Source organism: Apodemus sylvaticus, chromosome 1 (assembly GCF_947179515.1).
Source record: "Apodemus sylvaticus chromosome 1, mApoSyl1.1, whole genome shotgun sequence".
In the NCBI taxonomy this organism is placed as follows: domain Eukaryota; kingdom Metazoa; phylum Chordata; class Mammalia; order Rodentia; family Muridae; genus Apodemus; species Apodemus sylvaticus.
The window spans coordinates 126,988,755-127,009,020 of NC_067472.1; the positions used below are offsets into that span (position 1 = coordinate 126,988,755).

Consider the following 20,266-nt stretch of genomic DNA (forward strand, 5'->3'; position numbering starts at 1 on the left):
GCTCTATTTCCTTCCAATCTGCTTGAAGACTTCTGGTGTGGGCCTAATAGCCCCTCCTGCCCCATAGTGTGAAAACAGCCCCACACCTTCAGGGACACAACTGTCCTGCTGCCCGGGAATGAAGCTGGAGCAGGCAGGGCTCATAAGGGCGATGGCGGCAGCTCCTGAGGGGGCACGCATCAAGTCCAAGCACAACGCTGTGGCATGGCACAGGGGGCGGGAGGCCCTGCCTTGCCTGCACTTGCCCTGGGCATCCCACTGATGGCCTCCCAAGCCCATCTCTGTCACTTCCTGTGCCTAGCTCTAAGCTGTCATTTAATTCTCTTGACACATGTTGTTTTCATCTGTAATAAAGGAGTGTTGATAACAGTTATGCCCACTTCTCAGGACTATGCTGCAGAACTAAAACCAACAAAATACCACTGACAACAAAACCAAGTGGCTGGCTCTGTGAGCCTGCAGCAGAGAGAGCGCTACATAGGCAGGCCAGTCTGCCTCTTCCATTTTAGCCCCACAGGCCCCTGCGGCTTGGCTTGGTTTCTCTGAGCCTGAACACTGACAGCTCTCAGTATCTCTGTGCCCTCTGTGCCATCCAGCCCTTCCCTGCTTAGCCCCTCCTCTCTGTCAGGCACTCACTCCAAGGATTTGCCTCATACTCTGCCTGTCATCCTCTCCCACAGTACCCTCCAAGTTCTCCCCTTTCCACCTGGGGTCCGCCTCCACACTCCACATCCTCAGCACTTGCTGATGCCTTTTTGGTCAGAAACATCCACATCTGTAGTCCTTACCTCTTACCAGCAATGCTCACTGTAAATCACTAACATCAGGACCACACAGGCGAGGAGGCCCACATCCATCTCCCCAGGCAGACGGCCACCCCTAGCTCTCTGGGCTCACATGGGCTCTTTGGTCTGCTTTTTCTTCACTTTTCTCTCTACCCTGTATCACCACATTTGTTCTCCTTCGCCTCACTGTTATCTCAATTTTCTGGCCAGTGTTTCCTCTCCTCTTAATTAACGCAAGCAAATCAGTAGCCTTTATATATTCAAATGATAAGCAGACTGAGAAAGAAATTAGGGAAATGACACCCTTCACAATAGCTACAAACAACATAAAGTATCTTGGGGTGACTCTAACCAAACAAGTGAAAGACCTATATGACAAGAACTTCAGATCTCTGAAGAAGGAAATCGAAGAAGATCTCAGGAAATGGAAAAACCTTCCATGCTCGTGGATTGGCAGGATTAATATAGTTAAAATGGCCATCTTGCCAAAGGCAATCTACAGATTCAATGCTATTCCCATAAAAATCCCAACCCAGTTCTTTATAGAGCTAGAAAGAGCAATTCTCAAATTCATCTGGAATAACAAAAAACCCAGGATAGCTAAAACTATTCTCAACAGTAAAAGAACTTCAGGGGGATTCAATATCCCAGACTTTAAACTCTACTACAGAGCAATAGTGATAAAAACTGTATGGTATTGGTACAATATCAGGCAAGCGGATCAATGGAATAGGATTGAAGACCCAGAAATGAACCAACACACCTATGGTCACTTGGTCTTCGACAAAGGGGCTAAAAGCATCCAGTGGAAAAAAGATAGTCTTTTCAACAAATGGTGCTGGTTCAATTGGAGGTCAGCATGCAGAAGAATGCGCATCGATCCATTCTTATCTCCTTGTACCAAGCTTAACTCCAAACGGATCAAGGACCTCCACATAAAACCTGACACACTGAAACTAATTGAAAAAAAAACTGGGGAAGACCCTGGAGGACATGGGCACAGGGGAAAAGTTCCTGAATAGAACACCAATAGCTTATGCTCTAAGATCAAGAACTGACAAATGGGACCTCATGAAACTACAAAGTTTCTGTAAGGCATAGTCTTGATATAAGAGCACATCTTTCCACGTGAACAGCTGCAGACACAACGTAAGAACTACTGACAACTCAAGTTATCCTCCCTGCTCCGAAACCGCAGAGACTCCCATTGCCTATAGATAAAAAGCCTGATTTTCCCCTGGCCTTTAAGGACCACGATTAATTCAAACTCCTTATCCTGACTTATTCTCTGTTCCAGTGTACACTGACCATTCCCTCTTCCACAGCACCTGACAGAGAGTCCTCACAGACCATCCCCTTCTCTGTGTGGGCAAGAGCAACAAGTAGCTCGCCAAAGCCATGACTTAGGTTTGAAGGGAACAAGCCCTCCAAGTCAGAGAAAAGCCTGTGTGGTAGACAGATGGTGTCTGAGGTACGATTAGGGGACACAGATGAAGCAACTCTGATGACACCTATAGGGTGCTAATGTACTTTAGCAATCCACTCAACCCTGTCTGCCTCCAAGCTCAGTTGAGGTTATAAAATCCTACTTCATGCATCATGCATTAGGCCAATCAGTTCTCTCCACACAGGCCAGCACTCATCCCAAGCGCTGGTCAAGATGGCCACAACACTCCAGTCCTCCACCCGTGCTCGGCTGCGGCCACAGAAGCTGCGGCCTGCTCCACTTATTTACTGCCCCTTCTGTCTCTTTCACTGCACAGAGCAGGCCAATCACAGAAAGGATCTATGAGTTTCCCTGCAAACACTCAACCTTGAGAATGAATAGGGCCTCATACCTGGTTGACTGTCAGTCTGAACACACTCAGTTGTAGTCTCAACCTAAAAAATGAATTTTACAAGCCATTAGTGTTATCTCGTAGAGTGCTCACTTGACCGACCGGGTTCTGTCCCCGTGCGTACCTTATTGTTGCCATTGCACACTCTGATAATGGACACATAGTGTCTGATTTTTCTGTAAGTAGAAAACAATACATTATTTTTCTCCTGACTCTAGTTGGGCGGATATATAGTAGTTTTTCATTATGAAAAGAATACTTCCTTTTAGCAATAAATGAAATGCTTTCAGAGCATTTTTCTTCTAAAAATTATATATTTTATATATAGACCAAGGTCACCAATAAAAGAACCAAACTTTACAAACACCATTTTGTGTCTTTCAGGGAAAAAAGAGGGGACTTCAGCAGTCACTTCCCTAGCTTTGACCACAGATGAAACAAACACATATGCTTTTAACTGTGTGCCACGTTTCCTAAGGAGTCGCTTGACCACTGTCGGCACTGATGTTCTCTGTTCTAGCGGTCTGCTTACAGTCTGCCACAGAGAGAGCCACAGGCCACACGGGCTGAGCACAGAAGCTGTGGCCTGCTCCGCTTATTTACTGCCCCTTCTGTCTCTTTCACCCTGCCCCAAAAATCAAATCCCTATATAGGCATCACAAGAACAATTTGGAAAGGACATAAATGAGAAAGATTCAGAACAGAGAGCCCACACAGCTCCGTCTCCCTGAGGCCATCACCAGGAGCGGCAAAGCTGGCCGACACAGTGGGCGAGCTCTGTGGTCGGTCGGTCAGTCAGCACTAAGGGCGGCACCAGGCACCATCAAACATGGCAGCCAGAGCTGGGGCCCGAAACCAGACCATTCTAGGACTCAGTTTCCTCATGTGTAAAGGAGAGATATCACTGTGCTGCATTCAGAATGAGAGGAAATGTCATCTTCCATTAGCAGGAGCCTGGCAGAGGGGAAGTGCTTAGAGAACACAGGCAGCTCCCAAGCCACAGGCCCACATTTCCTCCTGGTTTCTCCTTCCCTCTGTATCATACACTAGGTCTGACTTTGTATTTTCGTAGTTAGGTCTTTCATTACAGTTTAATTTTCTATGGTCATCATTTTTTTTTGTTTTTGTTTTTGTTTTGTTTTTTTCAAGACAGGGCTTCTCTGTGTAGCCCTGGCTGTCCTGGAACTCACTCTGTAGACCAGGCTGGCCTCAAACTCAGAAATCTGCCTGACTCTGCCTCCCAGAGTGCTGGGATTACAGGCATGCACCACCACCGCCCAGCGGTCATCATTTATTAAAGTGTGTATTTTACTGTTGGGTATTCTATAATTCACACTCAGAATTTTCTGGAAACTTTCTCTATTATTTTGAACAGGTCTGAGACAAGGCCTCCAAAAATTTTAGGCTCAATAAATTTACAATATGTGCATATGAGCACATGCATACTTGCCCATGTGACCATGTGTAGAGTCACATAGAGGATGACATGGGGACATCTTCCTCAATTGCTTCTCCATATTATTTTTAATTATCATCATCACCACCACCACCACCACCATCATCTAGATAGGGCTCCTTACTGAATGTAGATCTCACCATTCCACAGCTAGACTAGCCGCCAGTGAGACTGCAGATCTCTACACACTAATGACAGGGTTACAGGCATGATGCCACACTGGCTTTTGTGGGATGCTGGAGATATGAACTCAGGTTCTCATGCTTGCATAGGAAGCACTTGTCTCAATGAGTCAGCTCTCCAGCCCCTAACACATCTGATAACATTCAAAACATTTTTCTCTGTGATAGGACTTTGCAGAAAGCTACTTCCAATTAGATAAAAAGCTTCTAAACACAGAGACACACATGATTTGAAAGAAACACTGAAGTCTCTTGCAAATCAACATGGCATAAGGAAGACTGTTTCAAGAGCAGTGGCTCTGGGCTGCAGGTGTTAGGTCGTCAGGGAATGACTACCCTGGAAGGCCGTCCTGGGAGTCGCTGGCCTTGTTCTAAGCCTTTCACATCTGTGAGCCATGTGGAGTTTGCCTAAGTATTCAAAGCAAATTCGGAATACGGACTACTGGTTGAAGTACACTTTCCACTTACCCTCCCTGCCCAATGACAGGTATTATCTTCACATTTTGTTGTATGCTATCTCCATTTTTCTTTTGGGTATGGTAAACTCCTTGCCACTCCTAGGAAGAGAATGTACGTATCATTATGCTTTGAAACATAAATCCAGGAACATTTTCCATTTTGCTTCTGATTCATTTATCGCCATGAAAGAACTCAGGATAAAAAATGATTGCAAACCCAAATGCAAAGTAAGCAGATATTCTCCTCACCCTGTCAAGTCACTTGACTAAAGTCACCGCAGTGTCCCGTGGCCATCTGTTGGCAAGAGAGAACCCCTCACTTCCATGCACTGACCCTGCCTCTCACAGCTCTCACTGGCTGCATGACGGAGGGACTCGCACTCTGCTGTTGTACTTGGTGCAGGTGGACTCAGAATAAAGGCACAGCCGAGCAGCGTGTGGCTGTTACTGTGCTAGGCCACCACTAGCTTCTTACTGTGAACAGCTTTAGCCTTTCTGGACCAGGAGTGTCAGTCCTTCTGCAGGGTGGGATGCTGCAGCAGCTAGGCTGGGGCTCAGGTAGCAGCCCGTCACAAAGGTAAAGCTCTACAGCCCGGGTTGGGTTGTGATTTTGAGAGCTCACATGACCAGAGGCAGGGATCCTTACAACAGAAAAGCATGGCTGAGGAGGAATGGGGACACACCCTCCCTTGGGTGATGCGGGTCACTAGGGACTTATCTTTATCAGCCAGCCAAGAATCTGGGTTCATCTGACAAGTCCCTTGGGGCTAAGCTATGAAAATCCCATAAACCCCATTGGATGCTGAACTAGAGGTACCCATAATGCTCTTGGCCCTTCAGAACTCTTTGAACCCAGAGCTCTGAGATACCCAGTGGATATGAGTCTGATTACTGGATGATAGAATTCTGAAAGCAATCATTTTTTTAAGACCTGTCATGTCAAAAATAGCTAGCTCTGTCTGAAGTTAGGACTGAACAGAAAAAGGAGCAGGTTATAAACAGCTTAGCTCTGCATGCAGCTGGCAGGGGCAGGCTGTACCCAAAGACTAACCAGGGACCCCAAGCAGGAAGGAGTAGATAGACCTCATTTCCAAGGCCACAGAGTCACCCTGGAAACAGACAGCTCTAGGAGGACTATCTAAGACAATGTGGGAAGCTGTGACAAGTCCCTAGCTACCTCACTGCCCCAAGGGAAGGCATGCCCTGGTCCCTCCTCCGCCACGCTGAACCGACACGAATACACTTAAGATCACTGAACTGCGTACTTGTGTTTGCTTGTTTGAGGTAGCGCTCACGTGCAGCTCTGGCTACACCGATGAGGCTGCTCTCTAACCTGTAGTGAGCTTAGTGCCTCGGCTCCCGAGTGCTATGAACTATATCCACTTTCAATGGGTAGACTGTATGTTGTGAGAATTACATCTCAGTAGAATTGTTACATTACATAAGAAAGAAAAGACGGAATGAAGGAAAGAGAAAGAAATAGCAGGTCAGCAGGGTCAAGCCACCAGCACACTGAAAGAGATTCAGAATGTCCTTCTCTAGCTCTTTCTGAAGACACTCAGACAACTGACAGAACCAAGCTGAGGTCTAACAGGCTGTGCCAGCACCACAGTCCTCAGAAAGGAACAGCGATCAAGCCAGTGTCCTGGCTGGGGGAACAATGTTAAATATAAGTTTTCCAGTCACCAATGTAAACAAAAAAAATGTATTTAGCATGAACCATATTTACTAATTATAAAAACAAAACATTTAGCTATGTGTCACTGTGAGGTGTCACTAAGAGGAAGAATACTTCCTTAGACCATGGCCAGAGAGATTTATAGTTGGTAAGTCTGACGCCCAGTGAGTTCAGGAGCCAGCCTGTTTGGGGTGTGGGTGCTTTTGCACAGTCCTGTCCCCACATGAGCTCCCCACTGCACACTGTCAGGCTCCCGCTCCCTGCCGCTGTCTGGCACAAGCTACACACCAGGCTGGGCTTCCATAGCTATTGATGTGGTCCCCTTTGGCAATCATTGGCATAAAATTAAGTCATTGTCATCCAGCTGTCCTGTCCCCAAGGCTGGTACTGTGCTTACCCATGGTAAACAATCAAACAACACACGAGGCTTTTGTTTAGAGTGACTGAGGTCAACTACAGAATCTTGGTCACCAGGCTAAGCTATCTGAATACTATACCAAGGGAGCAACATGATAATCTTGGGATGAGGAGACCAGATGGGATTTGCCCACCATAACCTGCGTGGAAGACCCACGGCAGGTCAGGGGCAAGCAGTGCACACTCGAAGCAAGGAACTTAGCAGCCAACAGGACTGAGGAACTTGAAGGAAGCAAAAGGCAGAGGGAGCGGTTTATTCCGGGATCTAGGTGAGGCACGAGGACAGCCTATGAACAGAGAGAGACCAAGGGACATACTGGGATTTGTATTCATGAAAGGCAAGAGGAAAATAATTCTCTAAGAACTTAATTTTAAGTGACAGCAGGCTACTGAGGGACAAGAGCAAGAGGGTAAAGGTCAAAATCCAGGTAATCTGTGGAGGAAACAGAAGTGGAGTAGGGAAGTGGAGTCTGTCAGTGAGGAAGGAAGAGGATCACAGGAAATAAAGCAGGTGGAAGAGTCCTGAGGCCACACATCAGCACTGACAGACACATTAGCTACCTGGAAGACAGGACATCGTAGGCCCCTGACAAGGGAGTTATGGGGAAGAAGAAAAATAATACAGGGAGGCATGAATGTGAACCTAAAAGTCAAGTTAACATATCTATCTACCCCAAAGTGGCAACAGGCAGAAAGGGCTATGGAGCCATAAGCATCTGCAATACTCTGCCCCACCAGCAGGGGGATCTCTCCTCTGGCCCAGGGTTTCCAAACTGACATTCTGATGCCTACACCCCTGACCAGCTGACCATTTGCTGAGTCTATTCTCTTCTGCCATGCTGGGTCCCTAATGGGGACCTATTTGAGCTCTCCTTGCTGATCACAGCATTGTGGTTCCACAAGGCCTCTGACCCCTCCTGTAGCCCTTCCCCCACAGGATGGAACTGGACAGATGTCTGTCCTCTCACCTCAGTGAACACCAGGTCTCTCCTCCTCACCCAGAAGTGATAACAGCACTAACATCTTACTTACCTTGTCTATTGTGACACATGAATTTATGGCATCAAGCAAATCACCTTTCTTCTCATTTATGGGCACTTGTGCTAACTCCTTCCCTATTAATTCTCCTGACTGATAACCCATTGTTGTTTCAAATGCAGGGTTTGCATACTGAAAAGAGACAAAAGAAAAATATCAAGTGAATTTAAAGATGTTTTGTAAAAATAAGCATCTTCTACCTAAGTACCACCCTCTCCTCCTGAAAAGCCGGAAGCTTATATGTCATCATGGATGTTCTATAGCCACAAGAACTTCGCATTCTGGGGAAACTTCTGCTTAGGTGACACGGATGGGCTTCCTGCTGTGTCCTTCTGAGACTCCAGAGTAGCAGCAGGCTCACTCCACCCTCAATGAAGACCAAGGAAGGCATGTTCTCAGCACAAAGCCAGGCTGCTACACCAGAGCTGCCCAGATGGAGCTAAAGTAAAATAATGTACCAGGCTGGGCTATAAAAAACCCAGGCTCTGCCCTCTGGACCTCTGTGGCGAGTAACTTCATCGCTGTGCTCATCTGGATGGGGAGGATACACACGTGCCTGCCTGGTGAGATTCATACACATGTTGTGAGCACAGCCACAACATAGAAAGTAGGTGTACATGGAAAATGTGATGGTAAGTGTCAAATAGATTGCAAAGACAAGGAGACCCAGGAGAACACTGAGCATGTGTGGGCGGTGATAAAGCAGAGGCTGACAGGCATCAGCAAGAACTGTTTTCCTTACTAGACACTTGAGCAAGCACGTTACACACGTGAGCTCGGGCAAAACCTTATGAAGGTCTGCTTTCATAGCATAGCAGTGGGTGGCTGCTGCTACTGTCACTCTCATTTGTACTAAGACAAAGCAGATTCAGCTAGATTCAGTGACTTGCCCAAAGATGCACTGCTGTCTGTGAGGCCCTCAACTTCTGGCCTGAGCTGCCTCTTAGCACTGACTCCCAAATGCCAGCACCAGAAACAAAAGGAGCCTTAAGTTAAGATCCACTGAACTACAATAAAAATGGGTTTCACTCTCAGATTAAAAGAATCCTCCTTCCCTGGAGCAGTAGGAGCATCTTTATAGGTATCTATTTATCTCTTACAGAAACCAGCTTGCTAATAGTAGCCTCACCTATTATTTTCTGATTTTTTTAAACTGTTTTTAGTAAATTTTCACAAGTTTAAACTGCCTCTAAAAACAGTGAGGAAAGATGTAAACACAGTACAGAAAGCTTGCGTGTGGCCAGCCTGGCGCAGCCTCCTCAGTAGGTCTCTCCTGTAAACACCCAGCCACCATGGGAGAAATGACGAGACAAGATCGGCCACTGCTACATTTCTACTTCCATGTTTTCTTATCTAGAGAATTTATTTTAAATTACATGTTTTATTGATTTTGCTCTTACAATAATCTGGGAGGGATAAGGGGGAGGGGAGAATGGGCTCTTGGACTTCCAAAAGAAATAAAAATCAAATTGTGGGGCTACAATCCTAAACACAAGAACAAACAAAATAAATGAAGAAGCATAGATTTCCAAAATAACACACCTGTATAATGTGGTCTTCACTTGTAATTTCAATTGCTTCTTGACTTTTCTCTAATGCAGTGAATACTGAGTTACCAGCCCTTAATGGATGAAAACAAAAGGACTGATGAATGTATTTACATTAGTCACAGTTATCAAGGCAACACATCACGGGTACTAACCTAGCCTACTTAGATATCTCGTGCCTGGCTTACAGAGGTGAATGTGCTCATTCAGAAGAGGAAATATCTGACAACATAAAGAAGACCTTCTGCAGCCCTCGAACTGTGTACAGTGCTGATGCTGTGTATACCAGGAGGGTTACACACCACTGCAGTTGTGGTTCCCTGAGCACCTAGAATGCCCTTTTTCAGCATGAAAGAACCTTCAGAAGAGATAGATGAGAGAAGAGTCACGATTGCTGCCCAGCCGGGCTGGGGGGTGGGGTGGGGGAGGGGTAGCCAGCCATTTGGAGGTATAACTTTAAATAATGATTTCCATAGTCCTGGGGGCACCTGGGTGCTCAGCTTTGTTGCCTGTTCTCTTCACTTAGTCTCACCCTGTGAGCATATTCCCACACGGTTCATGCTTTAAACACTTTTTAAATTATACAGGTAGCAAATGTTTACTGACAAAAGCTAAAAAATATAAATAAAATAGCTTATCACTCCACTCTAAGAATAAGAAGGGTGACAAATACTAGTGATGTCATCATGCACTGCTTGTAGGGATGTAAAATTGGTACTGTCCCCGTTTTGGAAAACAGTCTAGAAATTCTTCCAATGGTTAAACATAAAATCATCATGTGATGCAGTTGGATCTACTCCGAATCATGTACTTAATAAAAGAACATCTGTTGACATTGAGACTTGTTCATAACAGCTGGCCAGTACTAACAGCTCAGATGCCCACTAATAAAGAATGAATAACAAAATGTGATATATGCATATAATGGATACTATACAGATATAAAACCCAGTTAAGTCCTGCTATCTATGGTATGGCATAGATGTGCCTTAAAAAGATATTTAAATGCAAGAAGACAGTTACAAGGGACTACACACTGTGTGATTCCATTTATATGAAATCTCTGAAACAAACAAATACAACTACGGAAAGCAAAATAAGGGTGTGGCCCGAGTTAGTAAAACTGTCCTGTAAGTGTGCTGGTGAGCACAGCTCTGGGGCATAAAACCACTGAGCAATCAGTAAATGGAGGGAATGGCACGTGATATCTATCTCATAGGGCTGTTCAACGAACAAGGTGAGAACGTCTGAAACCCCAAGCTTAAACATATCAGCACCAAGCACTCTAGGAAGTTTCTTTTACAAACATATATGTTAACATGTATACTTATAAAAATGCAACCATTCTTACAGATTTAGCATCTCTTTTTCTCACTGAACATGCCAATAATCATGGCTCTCCATAGCCATGTTTAATCACCACAATATTTTATTGTAAGGTCACACCAAGCTATCTTACGAAGCCCCATGAGGAGGCTGGGGTGCGGGGCTGCTGCCTTAGCAGAGGGCTCGCCCGGAGCATGGCCACAGGGCTCTCTTGACTCACAGGACTAAGAACACAAGTAACTGCCATCTTACACACAACATGCAAAGAACAAAGAAGTAAAAATTTTAAAATCAACAATGCTTTTTCGTTCTTTTTGCTCAAAAAAGCTGTTATTGAAAACAAAAGGAGCCCTGCAAGGGTAAAAGTCCTGCTAACCTCCACAACCTCAGTGTGATCTCCAGGACTCATATTGTTAGAAAGAGAGAAAATACTCCCCCACGTGTCCTCTGACCTCCACATATACACTGTGCATGCCCACATCCATATACACACTATAAATAAACTCACAATACAAATAAATCAAATTTTAATAAAAAAATAGAAGCAAGGAGCTGGAGAGATGACCCAGTGGCTAAGAGCACCTTCTACTCTTCCAGGGGACCTGAGTTTGGGTCCCAGTTCCACATCAGACAGCTCACAACAGCCTGTAAGTGCAGCTCTGTGGGACATAGCACCTTCTTCTGGACTCTGAAGGTACCTGCAGTCATAGGCACAATGTCCCCCTCCCCAGCGCCACAACACACACAGATACACCTAATTAATAAAAATTATTATTATATATATATATGTATATATATATATATATATATATATATATATATATATATATATATATATATATATATATATATATAAATGATGGGCCAGGGCCAGAGACGGTTTAGCATTTCAACAGTGTGTTGCTCTGTCAGCACCATCAGTTCAATTCCCCACACCCAGGTAGGGCAGCTCACAAGTGCCTGTCACTTGGCTCCAGGGAGTCTGGTGCCTCTGGGACCTTCCTGCAGGCACCTGTACTCATTTGCAACCCCCGACCCCCATACACATAGCTAAAAATAAAGCCCTAGAAACAAAACAAAAACAGCTGGTGAGATGGCTCAGGTGATAACAAGTATTTGGGAGACAGAAGCAGATGCCAGCCTGGTCTACATGGTGAGTTGCAGGCCAGTCAAGGCCATGTAGTGAGATCCTGCCTCAAAATTAAACAACAACAACAAAGTACAGGCAGAAGCCCCACCTCTGACGAGAGCCAAAGGCTGGAGAAGCCACACAGACTCCACTCTGCCACAACCAGAGCAGAGCTGCCACTGCCGGCCCACACACTACCCTTCTTCAGTCTTAGTCTCTGACTGCTAGCTAGTTCAGGTGAACTTCTTTTCATGTTTTCTGACTTGCGAACCGCTTGTGCATAGCTTCAAATAATTTTTTTACTGGATCATTTCATTATTTGATTCATCAAAGCTTCTTATTTAGGATATTAACCTAATCATGTTCGTTAGATAGGCAATAAATAATTTTTTTCTACTCATTTTCCTATAACTTTAGCATTACTCCAGGGTTTGTTCCCTTTTAAGTATATAAAAGGGAAAAATGTTTTTCTCTTACTTGATTGGTTTCTCTTCCTTTGTGGAACTCAGTCTTTATGCCATGGTGACTCTAAAATGACTTCATCATCCAATTAAATATTTTGCTTATATTTTTTGAGCATTTAGCATGTCTCTACATTTAAGCTTTTAGTTCATTGGTGGTTATTTGGGGTAGGGAGTGAAACTGGGTACATTAATTTCTTTTTCAAATAATCCGGCAGCTGTCAGACTCTTCTGCACTGAAAAATCTCACTTCCTTGTGTTGATTTAACTGCCATGCTGATCAGCCTCAGTCTAGTCAGTGACAACTCAGGAACAAGGCTGCTGCTTCTGGCTTCCAGCACCTGGCAGATCAGGTCTCCCTCTATTCACTACCTCCAGTCCCACATTTCCCTTTCCCTTCCATTTTTTTCTCTTTTCCTTTGTAATGTACATTTCTGTTGGCTGTCAGCCAGAACAAGGCATGATGGGAGATGAGACAGGGAGTGTAGAATCAGGAGACAGACTCAGGAGAGTCGTGGGGGCCACATCTGGGAACCTGGACTTCGCCTTGAACTCAGTAGAGAACTGCAAGACAACAACACAAATGCCTGTCATGTGAAGACAACAGGAAGTCTGGGGTAATAGGGAGCCTGGCTGAGGGTTTAACAACCCAGGCAAAAGACAGTGACCTTACTCAAGAGTAAGTGAACTCAAAAATAACTAACTGGAGTCGGGAGAAACCCGACCAGTGGGTCGCAGTGGGACCCAGGGGTTCCAGGGCGGGACCACGTGCTGGGCGACTGTGTTCGCTACACTAAGGTGCTGAGGAACCAAGTGTGAAGTCATCAATGTCAGGAGATGGGGAAAGAAAACAACTAAGGTATCAGAAATGTAAATTACAGGCCGGGTGTGCTGGGGGCAAAGGTTTGATTCCAGCAACTCTGGAGGCAGAGGCAGGCAGAACTCTGTGAGTTCAAGGAAAGCCTGTGGTAGACAGTGAGACTCTAACTCAAGATCAATCCATATACAAGAAAATGTGAGTCACAAACAGACTAGTGCCAGTGGCTACTGTGAGCTCTTAGCTGAGTGTCACATGACTACTCACCCAGCCTTTAAACATTTCTGCTTAGTGACAATGTTTCTACCCTGATTCTAGTAATTCATTTCATTCTGTCTAAGAAGCCCAGTCTTTCCTGCATATGGGACCTTGTACTGCATCCTACAAATTGTAACACTAATTTTGATAGCTTTTTATCTGCCTTAAGCATATACATACAGAGCAAGGGCTTCTCTCTTTGATCCCCAATTTAAAAAGGAAAAAAGCTAAATAGTTGGATACAGAAGAGATACAGAGAAAGGAGAACGGCTGGTTTTACTCTTTTTTGAACCTAGGAGCATTTAAAAACCGTCTACAAATATCTAGGCTTCTACTTGTTTCCCACTTAAAAAGAAAATAAACCTCAGTGTCACATGGTGGCAAAGGCCTATGATCCAAGCACTTAGGAGGCTAAGAAATGATGATTCCAAGTTCAAGTTCCAGGCCAACCTATGCTACATGAGATCCTGCCTCAACAAACAGAAAGAATTGATGACAACATTGATAATGAAGAGTAGGAAAAAAAATATCAGCTGCCAAAGAAAAGTGGCACTCTATTAGGTATGGTATATTTAAAATATTTTCCCCTTAGCATACAGAACAGAAACCCCAGGATGTGCTGTTAGTATCTTACTTTTTCTCATTTACTACTGCTCTGAGGTCTCAATTTTAAACACAAGTCACTAGTCAAACATTGAGACTGGCTCCAGAGCGTCTGCTGAGAGGCACCCGCAGCCCACTGTCTATCACACCTTAAAAGAATCAGAACAGCCGGGCAGTGGTGGCGCATGCCTTTGATCCCAGCACTTGGGAGGCAGAGGCAGGTGGATTTCTGAGTTCCAGGCCATCCTGGTCTATAGAGTGAGTTCCAGGACAGTCAGAGCTACACAGAGAAACCCTGTCTCGAACTCCCCCCCCCCAAAAAAAAAGGAATCAGAAAACAACAACAACAACAGTGTGTGTGTAGAGGCAAAGGTCAATCTCTGGTGTCTTCCTAGATTGCTCTCCACTTTATTTATTTATTTGTTTGTTTGGTTGGTTGGTTTTTTCCGAGACAGGGTTTCTCTTTTTAGCCCTGGCTGTCCTGGAACTCACTCTGTAGTCCAGGCTGGCCTCGAACTCACAAATCCGACTGCCTCTGCCTCCCAGAGTGTTGGGATTACAGCACCACCGCCTGGCTTCTCCACTTTACTTTTGAGTCAGAGCCTCACTGAACCTGAGCTCACTGACTTAGCTACCCCTGCTGGTCAGCACACCCCAGGAACCCTCTGCATCTTCAGTGCAGGGATTACAGGCATCCCAGCTCTTCACGTGATACTGGGGCTCTGAATTCAGGTCCTCACGTTTGCTCCTGACAGCCAATTTAAACTTACCCTACTTTAACTGCTATCAGCTATGGCCAAAAAAACCCCTTTGCTTGCAAGTTTGCCCTGGGGTCTAGAGGGCTTTTAGTGGGACAGAATTACCTGAGTTTCAGTTGTGATCGCACCTCTCCAAATGCCAACTGGAGCAGTTCATTATAACAGGCCATGACGTTGGGGTTTTCTATATACCTCTATAAACAGAAAGGGGAGCTTTGTAGATGAAGAAGCACCTTTGATGTATGCCACAAAAGAAATTCTAAACAAGCCTTTCAATTTGGCTACTGGAATTTTAAAACTACTTTGTAGTCATTAATATACAACAGAAGATGAGAGATGAAAGTTAAATGTACCAAATTCGCTTTAAAATTAGAAACACTAAGGTTCTCTAGTTATCTCCCTGCCATTTATAAAGCTAGGGTTAGCTTATGCAGAAAGTAAATGTATTAATCAAAGTCTTGCTGATAGGATTTTCAAGGAGTTTCTGAAATAATAGACAAACTCCCTGTACACAGAAGCACATTTACACTTCTGTTTACATCTGTGGCTCAAGGAGAAAACTTCTACGTGAGTAACATTTTCCACTAACTACCAAAGGAGCTGACTGGTAATCATTCTCCACAGCAAGGCACCAGGAGAAGGTGTGGGGTTTGCCCAGTGTCTCTTACTGCTGTGGACATTAAGTATTCTATGTAGTAACCTTCATATCATGGAAACATCCCACAACAAAGCAGATTGCATAGTTACAAGAAAGTGGATCCATTCCACCATCAAATAATGTATTTCATTATAGTATCTTAGAAGTCATTATGTGGTCACATGCTCACAGGTCTCAGGGTACCTGCAGAGACTGCACAACCCCATTATAGAAAATGGCACAGTATTTACATATAAGTGATGCTGTCTTCCTATATACTGTAATGACCTCTAGAACACTCACACTACCAAACACGAGGTAAGTGCTATATAAACAGCTGTCATGCTGTGCTATGTGGGAACAGTAAGAAAGAGTCTATACACTTCATCTGCAGAACATTCTTTCCTGAATTCTTTAGGTCTGCAATAGACCTACTGGTACAGAACTGGCTAACAGAAGACTCGTGGCTAGAAGTCTAACTATAGTTTCATTCTGATGGAAGACACTCATGAGCAGAGTCAGTCCTGTTTCTGAACAGTCCTTTGTTTTTACCTGCACAGTAAATGGATAATGATTCTAGCTAAGGAGGAAACTGGGCTCTTAGACCACTGTACCAATCCCAGCCAGATCAATTCAGGACATGGGCAGCTTGAGGAGTCCCTCTGCTGCCAAGGAGAAGGCAGCCGTGCATGATCTGGGTCCTGTCTGAGTGACAAGCAATCTAGGGTCACGTGGACAAGCCAGTTAGAAGCTGTATAATCCTAACGAGACACTCTTCCTGGGCTTGCTTCCTCACTCATCAGTTAGAAGTAATGCTGCTCAAACTCACCATAGACCCCACAGGAACAGTGACTGCAGGAGGAAGCACTCTGCCTCCCAACTGCTACAGGAAGGAAACCATCAGGCAGCGGGGCTGCAGAGCTGGCCCCATGTTAAGAGCTCTTCCAAAGGACACAATTTCGATTACTAACACCTACATGGTGGCTAACAGCCATCTGTAAGTTTCAGAGACTCTGACATCCCTCTTTCTGTTCTGCTGGCACCAGGTACATACATGGTGCACAGACATACATGCAGGCAAAACACCCATAACACAGAGATAGAAATCATTTAAAAAGAAAGGAAAGCTAGTGCTACCATAGTAGGGAAGGGGCAAGGACTGAGGCCAAGCCCTTCTCACCCAGAGGTCAGGGATGACTTTCCTTCTAGCTCTCCCCTCCTGACAGATGCAGGGCATGTACCTTTTGCCCATAGCAGCCAGGACTTCAGAGAACACCCAAGACGGCTGTCCACACATAGAGGTGCCTACAAGTGACAAGCCAGGGACAGCAAGAGTGTATCTCTGGGTACAGTGCTCATGCTGCTCTACCAGATGGGGTGGAGACCTTGAGATAGACAAGGATCACCAACTGCTCTGCCAGTGAGGCCTTGGGATAACTCTGCTGAGGAGGAATCGGAGCTCTTAGACTTCTGTCTACCACAAGCCTAGCCAGATCAATATGGGGCAGAGACAGAAATCATGTCTGTTTATCCACTGCAATAAATAGCCTACCACGTAACCAGATTTTTCACTGGGTAGAAATGTTACATATCTACCAAACCATTTTTACCCTCAGCTATTTAGCTGGGGTGGTGGGTATGTGCCCTGCACCCATCTGTTCTCTTCACACCTTTTGAGTTTGTGTCTCAGTGCTGGGGATCAAACCCAGGGCCTCTACAACCTAAGCAAGTTCTCCCCCACTCACTGTGCCCCCAGCTCCCACAGCCTTGCCTACAATTGGATGACTAACATCCTGAGAAAAGAAACCCACAGACTAAGGCAGAAGACGAGGTGAGAAGCCGGGCTTGGGGTGCCTCTTTTCCAGAATCACTGAACTGACTTCATAAATTTCAAGCTCACACAAAAGCATTGTAATATAATTTGTAAATGAGCCAGTGCAGGTCATTTGATTACTGTGGCAGGCATAGGTTTGAGACTAAGTAAGTGTTACAGATTAGACTATCAGATTTCAAAGTCAAAACAAACTGTGACACAGAACAGGAACAATTTTTTCCTCAAACTAATTTAAATTGTTTTGCTGGACACTGAATTGAGGTAAAAATCCCTCACACTGAATTACACTTGTACGTCTGAGATGTCGGCACTTACCCGTGTGAAGCCGGCAGTGAGGAAGGGCATTAAAGACACCTCTTCTTTCTCCACCCTTCAAAGGAGGTATTAAGGGTTAGGCAGTGTTCACTAGTTTACATAATCTTCAACAATCACATAACAAACACCTTCAAATGGATTAGATATATGCATATGAAATTAAAAATGAATTTGTCTCAGTTTAGTATTTAGCCTTTGGCAGGATATTTTTGTAGCCTGTTTAGTGGGGATTGGGGCCTGCTTGTCACTCAGGCTGGCCTCGAACTCATATGCTCAAGCCGTCAGTCCTCTCTCCTGGGCCTCCAGAGTACTGGACTACAGGTACCTGGCATTGCACCTAGGTATTTTACTACTTTAAATACAAAGGTTATATTAATAACGAAATAGTGCCCAGGCATATACTTAATATAGAAGTCTCTATATATTGAAACTAACTGAATTAAAAGCCCCACAAAGACCCCTCTTCACAACCTTCACCGTTAAGAGGATGGAATTTTCTTAATAGTTTGCCTGAAAATGGCAGTTCAAAGTCAGAAAACTAAAACTGAGAGCTAAACTCTCTCCCTGAGGTCAAGCAAAGAAGAAAAATAAAATGCTACAGAGTAATGAAAGCCAGACCTCAAAGGGGCTCTCCTGTCACAGCCCTCAGTCTGCCATCTGTTGATAAATGCATTGATAAATAAATTTCAACATTAAAAAATGTTTACCTGCGTACTACGCCAACAATAACTGTGTTTTCTGAGAATTTTGATGATCTGATAGACCTTAAAAAACAAAGTTTTAAATAAATATAAAAACAGTTCTCACAAATAAATATACGTCTAAATAAATATAAAAACAGTTCTCACAAATAAATATACATCCACGGTTTTAACTGTACAATTCCTGTCGAGAAGGGAAACATGAAGAGGAAGGGCTCCCTTCACACTGTGGAGTCCCATCTCAGTTACCTGATCTTCCCTGGGAATAAACTCCTCATCGGTGGACCTTAACAACCATGACAATGATCATGCACAAACAAAACAGCTAAGGAGACACTTTATGCATTAACCCAGGGGACATTCTCCCCTACGCTGTACTTACTAGAAGGGGTCACAATCACTTGTCTCCTCCCATGGAAGGAAGTGCAAGCTTCTCTTGCCTGTGCAGACTGTAGGGGTCACTGTGACCAGGAGTCAATTTGTCAAAGAATAATGAATTCTCCCCCACTTTAATTTATTTATTAATTCGCTTACATCCCCATCTCATCCCCCCTTCCTCCAAGACCTCCAGTCCCCCTCCCTCCTCCCCCTATTCCCCTTCCCATCCTCCTCTGAGAAGGAAAGGGCCCCCCATGGGAACCAACCCACCCTGGTTCATCAAGCTAGTCCAGACAAGGCAGCCCAGCCAGGGGAAAGGGATCCAAAGGCAGGCAACAGAGTCAGAGACAGCCCCACTCGAGAGGGAGTCTTGTGGAAGAGTGGGAGGAAGTCAAGACCACCACAAGACGGCCTACAGAGTCAACTAACCTGGGCCCATGGGAGCCCACGGTGACTGAACCACTGACCAAAGAGCATGCATCTGCTGGACAGAGGCCCCCTACACATGTGACAGATGTCTCCATATGGGTCCCCTAACAAGAATGAAGAATTCTAAGGTAATCTGCAGGCAAAATCATACCACCACAAAACTAAGACCAGGAATAGAGCTACCATCTGTGATTAAAGGTTAAGATGGAGGTTTGGTGGGGAAGAGTATGAGACAATGCTCTATTGACATCACCCAAAGAGTATGAGGCTCTCCACCCAACCCTTTAGGGAAAGGAGTTACTTAGACCACGAGTGATTACAATCTAGCCAAGAGATTAGGAGGTAGGCATATATGAAGTGCAAAGGGGTACAAAAGGAAAGGAACACATCGCTGGAGGTATACCTCAGCTTTGAACTCATCTTTCACTGAGAAGAAGGTGGAGTTCTTCTCTAAGAACCACCACCCACTGGAGGAAGAAGAGGGCTCTTGGATGGGAGCAGTGGCAGCACCATCATCCTCAGACTGTCCTAGCTAAGAGAATCCCACTGGCTTATTGTCAGGATATTTTATCACAGCAACAGAAAGGAAATTAAAACAATACCCTACCTTGGAGCAGGAGTGTGATCAGAGGATAGGCAGACCCTTTTATCCTTTTCTCACCCTTACCTTGGGGCATGTAGACTGCAGTTTCCTGTGGGTCTAAGGCTGGGGGCCCCTGGTTCTCAGAGAGAGCTGTTCAAATGAAAAACAGCTCCAGGGCCCAGCTAATCTCTCTCAAGGGCACACAGCTCTCCCCACTTTTCAACATTTTTGTGTTTCCTAGTGTTCACGGGACTCCACTAGCTCTCTTCTGTCCTTCCCCACAGGAGTCAACCTAAAGGACACTGCAGAGATCTACTGGAAAAGACTTTCCATACGGGGGACTGTAGAGCTTACTGGCTAAGTGCCCAACCCGGGTCTTCCTGCCTAGAGAAGACCAGACTCAGTTTCTGGAAAGAAAGGCTAGAGGAGGGTCTCCCAGGCCCAGAAGGCCATTTGTGCAGCAGACAAAGCGCTCCTGGTAACAAAATCCATGTAACTCTAGGGACATGCATCTGTTCTTACAAGTTCCTGTCATGCCCTTCATCATGCCTTTCCCATCGATGGAGAGGGAAAGGGAAACTTAAGTTTCCAGACAGGCACTTCAAACACACTCTCAGTATTTTAGTGGGGAAAATAGT

General features: G+C 45.0%; 1 protein-coding gene across 1 annotated transcript in view; it reads right to left on the bottom strand.

The window, feature by feature from the left end:
• Positions 1-20,266, bottom strand: part of Pde8a (phosphodiesterase 8A) — a 130,878-nt gene that overhangs the window by 23,320 nt on the left and 87,292 nt on the right. The window contains exons 4-11 of the mRNA XM_052159720.1: positions 18,245-18,301; positions 17,538-17,592; positions 14,857-14,945; positions 9,395-9,473; positions 7,847-7,984; positions 4,730-4,818; positions 2,748-2,799; positions 2,624-2,666 (exon numbers count right to left, since the gene is read on the bottom strand). Of these exons, the coding sequence (XP_052015680.1) occupies positions 2,624-2,666; positions 2,748-2,799; positions 4,730-4,818; positions 7,847-7,984; positions 9,395-9,473; positions 14,857-14,945; positions 17,538-17,592; positions 18,245-18,301 (602 nt within the window). The remainder of the gene's footprint in view (positions 1-2,623; positions 2,667-2,747; positions 2,800-4,729; positions 4,819-7,846; positions 7,985-9,394; positions 9,474-14,856; positions 14,946-17,537; positions 17,593-18,244; positions 18,302-20,266) is intronic.